Source organism: Dipteris shenzhenensis, chromosome 14 (genome assembly GCF_047967505.1).
Source record: "Dipteris shenzhenensis isolate YYH24624 ecotype China chromosome 14, Dip_SZ_1.0, whole genome shotgun sequence".
NCBI classification, from domain to species: Eukaryota; Viridiplantae; Streptophyta; class Polypodiopsida; order Gleicheniales; family Dipteridaceae; genus Dipteris; species Dipteris shenzhenensis.
Genome location: NC_141609.1, coordinates 24,319,636 through 24,327,260, shown reverse-complemented (window position 1 = coordinate 24,327,260; position 7,625 = coordinate 24,319,636). Strand labels below are relative to the sequence as shown.

Genomic DNA, 7,625 nt, shown 5'->3' with positions numbered 1-7,625 from the left:
CGACCACCTCTCGAGGATCCCAAATGGAGAAGCTTCGACTAGAGTCGAAGATGGAGAAGCTCTCGAGGATCCCAAATGGAGAAGCTTCGACTAGAGTCGCAGATGATCTTCTTGATTCTCCCCTATTCCTCGTAGACATAATTCCTGAATGGGCCACCAAAATCGGCCACTACTTGGCCAACGGGTTGCCTCTAGACAAAGCCCTCAAGAAAGATAGAGCCCACAAACTCATCAAGGATGCAGCGCCATATTAGTTAATTGCAAGCCAATTGCACCACCTAGCCAAGGATGTCATCATGCGTAGATGCGTGTGCGAGCACAAATACATTAATGTGCTTGAAGAAGCCCACTTCAAGATGGCAGGTGGGCATTTTGCCACCGCTGACATTACGGCATGTAAGGTGCTACAGGTTGGCCTTTGGTGGCCGACTCTCTTTGGAGATGTAGCTTAGTTTGTCAAGGGATGCGACCCCTGCCAACGTGTGCGAATCCTACATAAAGTGGACATGATGCCCTTAACGGGAATATTGATCGATCAACCCTTTGAGGAATGGGGCATAGATTTTATTGGACCGATAAGCCCAGCAGCTAAAGGAATAGGGGCTAGATACATTATCTTGGCCATAGATTATTTCACCAAATGGGTGGAAGGGAGAGCCACAAGGAAAGCCAATGCGAGATCCACTGTTAAGTCCTCATACGAGCAAGTCATTGTATGGTTTGGGTGTCCATTAGGACTGGTCAATGACTGAGGAACTCATTTCCTCAACGAAACTATAGTGATTGTGACCAATGAATTCCTGATTATACATAGAAAGTCAACACCATATTATCCCAGGGCAAACGGCCTGGATGAGAGCTTGAACAAAACATGCTACAAGATTATAACTTGCGCGGTCAAGGCCAGTCGTACCGACTAGGAGCACAAGCTCATCGTAGCCTTGTGGGCTTATCAAACATCTTATAAAGTGGCCATGAAGTGCACCCCCTTCAGCCTAGCCTTTAGGGTGGAGGCAGTTATGCCAATGGAGTATGTAGTACCTAGCCTCCGCATTACAGTCAAGGAGAGGCTCATTGAGAATGCCTTGGCAAAGTGCTTGATTGATCTCAAAAAGCTAGATGAGACGAGATTGCATGCAGCCTACTGCCTCCGAATGGAGAAGGCACATCACAAAAAATGGTTCGATCGAGCAACCTGAAGAACAAGGACCTCGGGGAGGGCAATCTTACACTCCTCTATAGCATCCACAACACCAAACATAAGCTCAAGTACAGGGACATGGGTCCCTATCGCGTGGTGGAGATCACTCTGCAAGGGGCGTGCCAAATAGCCACCTTGAATGGAGTAGAAATGGAAGGCTACCTCAACAAGAGTAAATTGAAAAGATACTACAGCCCCCTCACCTTACAGACCCTTCAAGCCATCCATAGGGAGAAGAAGCTTAAGGCTGAGGTGGCCCAGATGAATGCCAGGCCATCGAAGAAGCCAAGGCACGTAACACCAAAATTAACAACGTAAGAAATTGGCCTTGCTTAAGGCAACACTCGAATATCTAGGGCTAACTGATGAACTAACGGTAGAACCAGCTTGATTGAATGTCCAATTGCAGGATCCAAGCTTACGCATCCAAGCACTCGTGGATCTAGGAGCGAGTCACAACTTCATCTCCCGTGAAGTATGGGAAAAGCTACATGTACCCCTAAACCTCACTGTGGCTTCAGTACGTGCTATCAATAGTCAACTCTTAAGCCCATTAGGGTATGTGGACTTGAGACTTGAGACTAATGCTTTTTCACTAGGCAATAGAGATCCATTTTTATGTTCTCCCCATAGAAGCAACTGATGAGCGAATGATATTGGGAAGGACCTGGTGCTATGCTATGGACTGCCAAATTGACCGGAGGGCTAGAACAACATCTCTCACGAATGGGGGGAGGACTGTAGTAATTCCAGTTTGTGAACTTCATCTCATGCCCCCCACAGTACCACCTGCTGATAGAAGAGATCCACTCGAAGGATCGTCAGTGTGCCAACACACCTCTGACAACCAAGATGAGGCACAAACTCGACACATGCTCTACTTGGCTAATGACACACTATGCAGGTGCATGACATTCGTCTCCACTGTATCCCACATAAGTATCAAGTCTAGGTCTAGGTGAGTCTGTACAGTAGGCATATCACCACCATGCACCAACAGCTCACAAGTTCGTGATCTACCAATGCACCCACCCGTATTCACGGTTAGCAATAGGTGTTTATGGCCGATACATCTCTTATGCATTATTTGCATTCTTGCACGCTGACCTCTCAAGTCCACATGACATCTAGTCCATTCACCTCATGTTTTTCCCTGTGCGACCTCCTCGACATCCACAACCACCTCCTTTATTGTTTCCTTTTCCCCCTTTTTTCTTCTTTACTTTTTTCTTCCCTTTCTCCCTCCCTCCTCCTATTAATCCCTTCCCACACCCCCTTTCCTTTTCCTTTTTCTTTTTCCTTTTCTTTCCTTTTCTCCTCCCTCAAATTTTGATAACTGCTATCTTGTCGGCTGTTGCCTTTCTGCTATCTCATCAGCCATTGCCTTTTGTTGGGGTAAGTATGATCAAGGGCTTGCTCTATGGTGCATGTGTGCATCTAGGGGAGTCACATGTGTGTTTGTGTGTGTTATAAAGGCACATCAAGTGCTATGATGTGTCTAGTGTGTGACCTAAGTGATGATGTAAGACAAAGGCAATCCCACTGATGTAGGGATTGATTCCCACTGATGTAGGGGCTGATTGCCACTATGTAGGGAAGGTATTACCTTCTCCCCCTTTCTATAAGAGAGAGTCCTCCCTCTCACAATCATAATAGAGATCTACCATCTTTCTTTCATTGTGCTCTCACACCTCTTGCAAGATGCATCTATTCTATCCTACGGGATCCTGCAATTGGTATCAGAGCTCTAGGTTCTAGATCTAGCCTAGCCTAGCATTAGATGCTTTCTCTAGCCTAAGCCCTAGTTAGGTGCCACATCATCATCTTCTTCCTCACCTCCATCTTCCACCTTCCCTTCCAAAGTCGATTTTGGAAGTGAGAGTTCTCTTCAAGCTCGCATTTCAAGCTTCTCATCTTTCAGGAGAGTCTTCCCAAGGTCAGGGCGAATCTGCAGAACAAGCCATATGCACTATCTCATCATTTTCGGGGCAGCATTGTCTCGGGAAGCTGCATCGACCTTCTTCCTGGTTCTCACTGTGGAGAGCAACATTGTCAAAATCCTTCCAGAGGGAGCTGGGCGACATCATGACCTTGCTGCTCATCAAGTCTGAGCTCATTTGGAGCAAGATTCGGGTCAATTTCATCAAAAAAACAATCCACGGTTCTTCTACAATGCTGGCCAACGTGCTTATCTTTTGCGCGATTCCTCTTTGAGGGTGAAGCTCTACATGTTTTCCTTCCTCTCCACTGCAAAACCTCTCTGACTTTCGGCATCTACATGATAAATTGGAGCAGATTTTCAAGCTACCTCTTTGGCCATGAAAGCTTGACTATGCAAGTCTAAGTTTGACTTTGGGTAGTCAAAGTTTGACTAGTAGTTTGACCAAGATTTATTTTCAGTCTGCTATGCTCATTTTCTAGCATCTTCTTGGTCATATTTTGCTTAGACATCTTGCATAAATGTTGTTCTGACTAATTGCCTCATGCTTTGACATTCACTTAAGTCACATAGAGAAGTCCAAGTCAAAGTATTCAAGTTGTTACTCTTTGAAGGACTATTTTTATTGCTCATACTTGTAAGGCACATTTTGAGGTTCTTTGCGTGAAGTAGTACTCCAAAAAGAATATGTTATGTAAATCACCTCTAGTCACTATATGATGTAGGCCATGTGATATGTGTTTTGACTATCCCATTTCTGTGAACCTCACACCCTTGGGAACCCTTGCTAACATGAGATCCTAGCCATAGATTAATCCTTGACCACCATGAGATGGCTTGAGAAACTATGAGACTAGATGTATCCTTGACACTGCAAGAGGCAACCACTTGAGGGGGGTTTGTTGGGGTAAGTATGATCAAAGGCTTGCTCTATGGTGCATGTGTGCATCTAGGGGAGTCACATGTGTGTTTGTGTGTGTTGTAAAGGCACATCAAGTGCTATGATGTGTCTAGTGTGTGACCTAAGTGATGATGTAAGACAAAGGCAATCCCACTGATGTAGGGATTGATTCCCACTGATGTAGGGGTTGATTGCCACTATGTAGGGAAGGTATTACCTTCTCCCCCTTTCTATAAGAGAGAGTCCTCTCTCTCAGAATCACAATACCAACATCTCAAAGATTTTAAGGAAAGAGAGAGAGAGAGAGAGAGAGAGAGAGAGAGAGAGAGATTATAACACAGTGTATGGGACTTGAGCTTTAAAACTAAACTAGTAACAACAAATAGAGGAAAAATGCAATGAATCATATATCTACAAGGAACTCGTGGATACCTAGTTATTTACCTCCATTTTTACCTCACAAAGATTTTGAGAAGCAATGAACTCTCTCTCTCTCTCTCTCTCTTTCGAGATGTAAGTTTTTGAGATCATTAGCTTAGCACAGTACTTAGCTAGGGCCTTAACGAGCCCTTTAGCCCATGATGGCTTATATGAGTTGTTCTACTCATTGTAGTATGTCTCATAGGCCCGCAAGGCCTCTCGAGGATGTTAATACAACTCTCTCTCTCTCTCTCTCTCTCTAAGCCATTCTTCCCCATCAAGTTTTGTAAAACCCGCATGGGTCTCGATGGTTGAGACTCTAGTTCATGTCTTGGTGTGTGTGTGTGTTCGATTCCCATGCTTCGGATGAGTCTTCGGCTCCTTGGCATTGTTGCTATGAACTTGTAAAAAATACTCATGTCTCATCTCTCTCTCTCTCTCCCCCCCCCCCCCCCCCGCCCGCCTATCATCTATTGCCTCTCATGCACAAACAATGCAAAAAATCTTTATCAAGCCTCTCCACCTAAATAGTGCAAACAACTAAACCTCTCGCCTCCCTCTAAGGCAACGTCCCACCCAAACAAGCAACTGTGATTTTTTTTTTTTAATTAGGAAATGCTTCCACCAAATTTGAAGTGAAATCTTTGAATATATTTGTAGCTATGATTTTTGTAAGAGGAGCCATTTAGATTGCCCAATCATTCTTAAAGCACTAGTTACGCACTAGTTACAATGTAATGCTCTTAAGACCAGATAAACAATAGCATGACTTCAAACGAGTTCTTGTTTATTTGGAGTGCAAACTATGTAGCAATGGGTCAAATTAAATTATTAGAGAACAAGAGGGGCAAGGGAGAAAGGGGGAGAGAGAGGAGAGAGGAGCTAATAAAACCTAGTAAGAAAGAGTTTAAAAATCAATGCAGAAAGATCTTACCCATGGGAAAAAGAAAACACTTGGAATATCACAATATGGGAACAATGTTGTTTTCCACTTGGGAATGTTTAACAAGGGGGCAGAAGCACTACCCTTTTCAAAGGAGACTTGAGACTATGCTCAAAAACTAAGAGCGATTAGAAAGGCATGCATTGCAACACCTGAACAAACATAACCATGATGGAGGAGAACTTAAGTCTTTAAGGATGACCACAGCGAACTCAATAGATTTTCACCACCACTCCGTTTAAAGGCAACCACATTGCTTGGTGAATGATTGTTGAATGTAATACATGCTGGGCACTCTGCATTCTCTCATACAACATTGCTTGTTGAATGATTGTTGAATGTAATACAATGCTGGGCACACAGATACATACTCTACTTACAATGCTGGTACACAGAATGCTCTGAGACCCAAAAGGTGAGTGGGGTCACAGGCATGCGTACACAAATATCACGGGCCGAAGAACACAGGATTGATCAAACGAGGAAAATTTATACAGCACGTTCTGGCATACACATCATCCAGGGTAAGCCCTTAAAGATGAAGGGCAATCAGCACAAAGCGTACAATAGTATATAAACAGGCCGAGAGCGCGGCAAGGGTCACGGTAGGGCCTAGATGAGTGTATTAAGCTGGAGCAGGAGGAGGTTCGGGAGCGTTTGATATGCTCCCGGCAGGAGGAGATGGAGGCGAGTTGACTGCAGGGGAACCTAGAAGTGGCCTCCTGGACGGATGCTTCGGTGGATCATGGCTCCTGTTGGGTCCCGGCGGCATGTAGTCTAGGAACAAGCCTAGCTTCCTACTTGTTATTGCCCCTGTTGCAAGCTACAATGCACAACCCATATCGCATTTGTTAGCTCAAACTCTTCTTTGTTTGTCTCTTGACCTAGATTTTCTGCGAAGGCATGGCGCAGGAAATGGAAGTGGCGCTAATATCTGTTTAAGGCACCCACGTTGTTGGGTCCTCTTCACTGAAAGATCAAACTCAGAGGACATCAGGAGTAACAAACCAGTTCGGTGGAGTCGTCAACTTGAGCAGCCGCCGCTTCTGCTGCATTTGAAAGCCTGGTTGCTGCAAAGAGAAAAGCCCATAAGCTTTCCTTCTTGCCCAGAAACTTGTTAGATCTGTGAGTATGTGTAGGAGAAAAACAGAAAGCATTGCACCTCATGATGTCGTCATTAAAGCGTCCAGATGCAAGCAGCAGCGAGTTTCAACGAATTTAATCTTTGACGCCTTCATCAGGCAATACGCTCACGAGCAAGTATTATATACACCATTTAAATGCAAGCACCGCTTACAATATAGACGACGAGGGATATCGTCCAGTTTGGCATCAGAGTAGAGAACCAACGTTGGAAGCAGAAACCACGACACTGCTACTGAGAGCGGGAGCCTCATACTACTCTGAAGCTATGAGCAAATGAGCTACTTTGCTATGGCAGCTTTGGAGAGATTGAATTACAATGATGGACACTGAGGAGAATGGAGTCTTTAAATCCATGGTCTCCTCAGTTATCGGAAAAATGTTTCAAAACAATAAAACATAATTTCCTTACAAATCAAATGATTCACTCCAGTCCTTGTGCTTCTAAAGTGCCGACGCTCCTATCCTAAATCCCATTAGGGGCCCTATTTTTTGGGACTCCAATTTAAATCCAGCCCTCTTCTTCTTTCAAAATATTCACACATAAAATAGCAAAAGTGGAAGGGTATTATTTTGTACTAAAAGTAAGAAACAAAAGCAGCCCCCACAAGGTTCTCTAAGGGAAGCATCTTAAATCATTCCTCGTTTTGCTTTTCCTTAGAAAGTGACTCCTCATGCACTTTTTGCTCTCAAGGCTTTATAAATCAAGAAGATAATTGACTACACACACGCACAAAATGTTCCTTCGAAATTATAGGTTATTCATACCTTCGGTGACAATAAGAGAGCATGAATGCTTCAAAGCACTCACAAGAGAATGTGAGAACAAATGGTGAGGAAGGGTACTCAAAGGAAAGATGAAAATGCTTGTGAAAAAAATAACATAAGAGGCAGAGTCATATATCATTTTTCCCATTCAAAAAATTGATCATGGAAATGACAAATACTTTTAACGTTGATGAGACAGGAATACCTATGATGACTTGTTAGCAAATTGGTAAAACATCCACTGTTTAAAAAGGTGACATATGGAGGCACATATCACCCTCCATATATGTTTAGTTCGCTAGTAAGGTTG

At 43.9% G+C, this 7,625-nt stretch overlaps 1 protein-coding gene across 1 annotated transcript; it reads right to left on the bottom strand.

Moving 5' to 3' along the window:
• Window positions 1–6,029: 6,029 nt before the first annotated feature.
• Window positions 6,030–6,801, bottom strand: LOC147894366 (uncharacterized). Its single transcript, XM_087385294.1, has 3 exons — window positions 6,702–6,801; window positions 6,413–6,474; window positions 6,030–6,227 (listed from the first exon to the last, which is right to left on the bottom strand). The coding sequence occupies exons 1-3, from the start codon at window positions 6,799–6,801 to the stop codon at window positions 6,030–6,032; spliced, it is 360 nt and encodes a 119-aa protein (XP_087241420.1).
• Window positions 6,802–7,625: the final 824 nt, after the last annotated feature.

Coding starts and splice junctions, on each gene's coding strand:
- LOC147894366 (XM_087385294.1), bottom strand. CDS start 6,801: ATGAGGCTCCCGCTCTCAGTAGCAGTGTCGTGGTTTCTGCTTCCAACG. Junction 6,475..6,701: donor TATCCCTCGTCGTCTATATT/GTAAGCGGTGCT, acceptor TTCTCTTTGCAG/CAACCAGGCTTTCAAATGCA. Junction 6,228..6,412: donor TTGACGACTCCACCGAACTG/GTTTGTTACTCC, acceptor TGTGCATTGTAG/CTTGCAACAGGGGCAATAAC.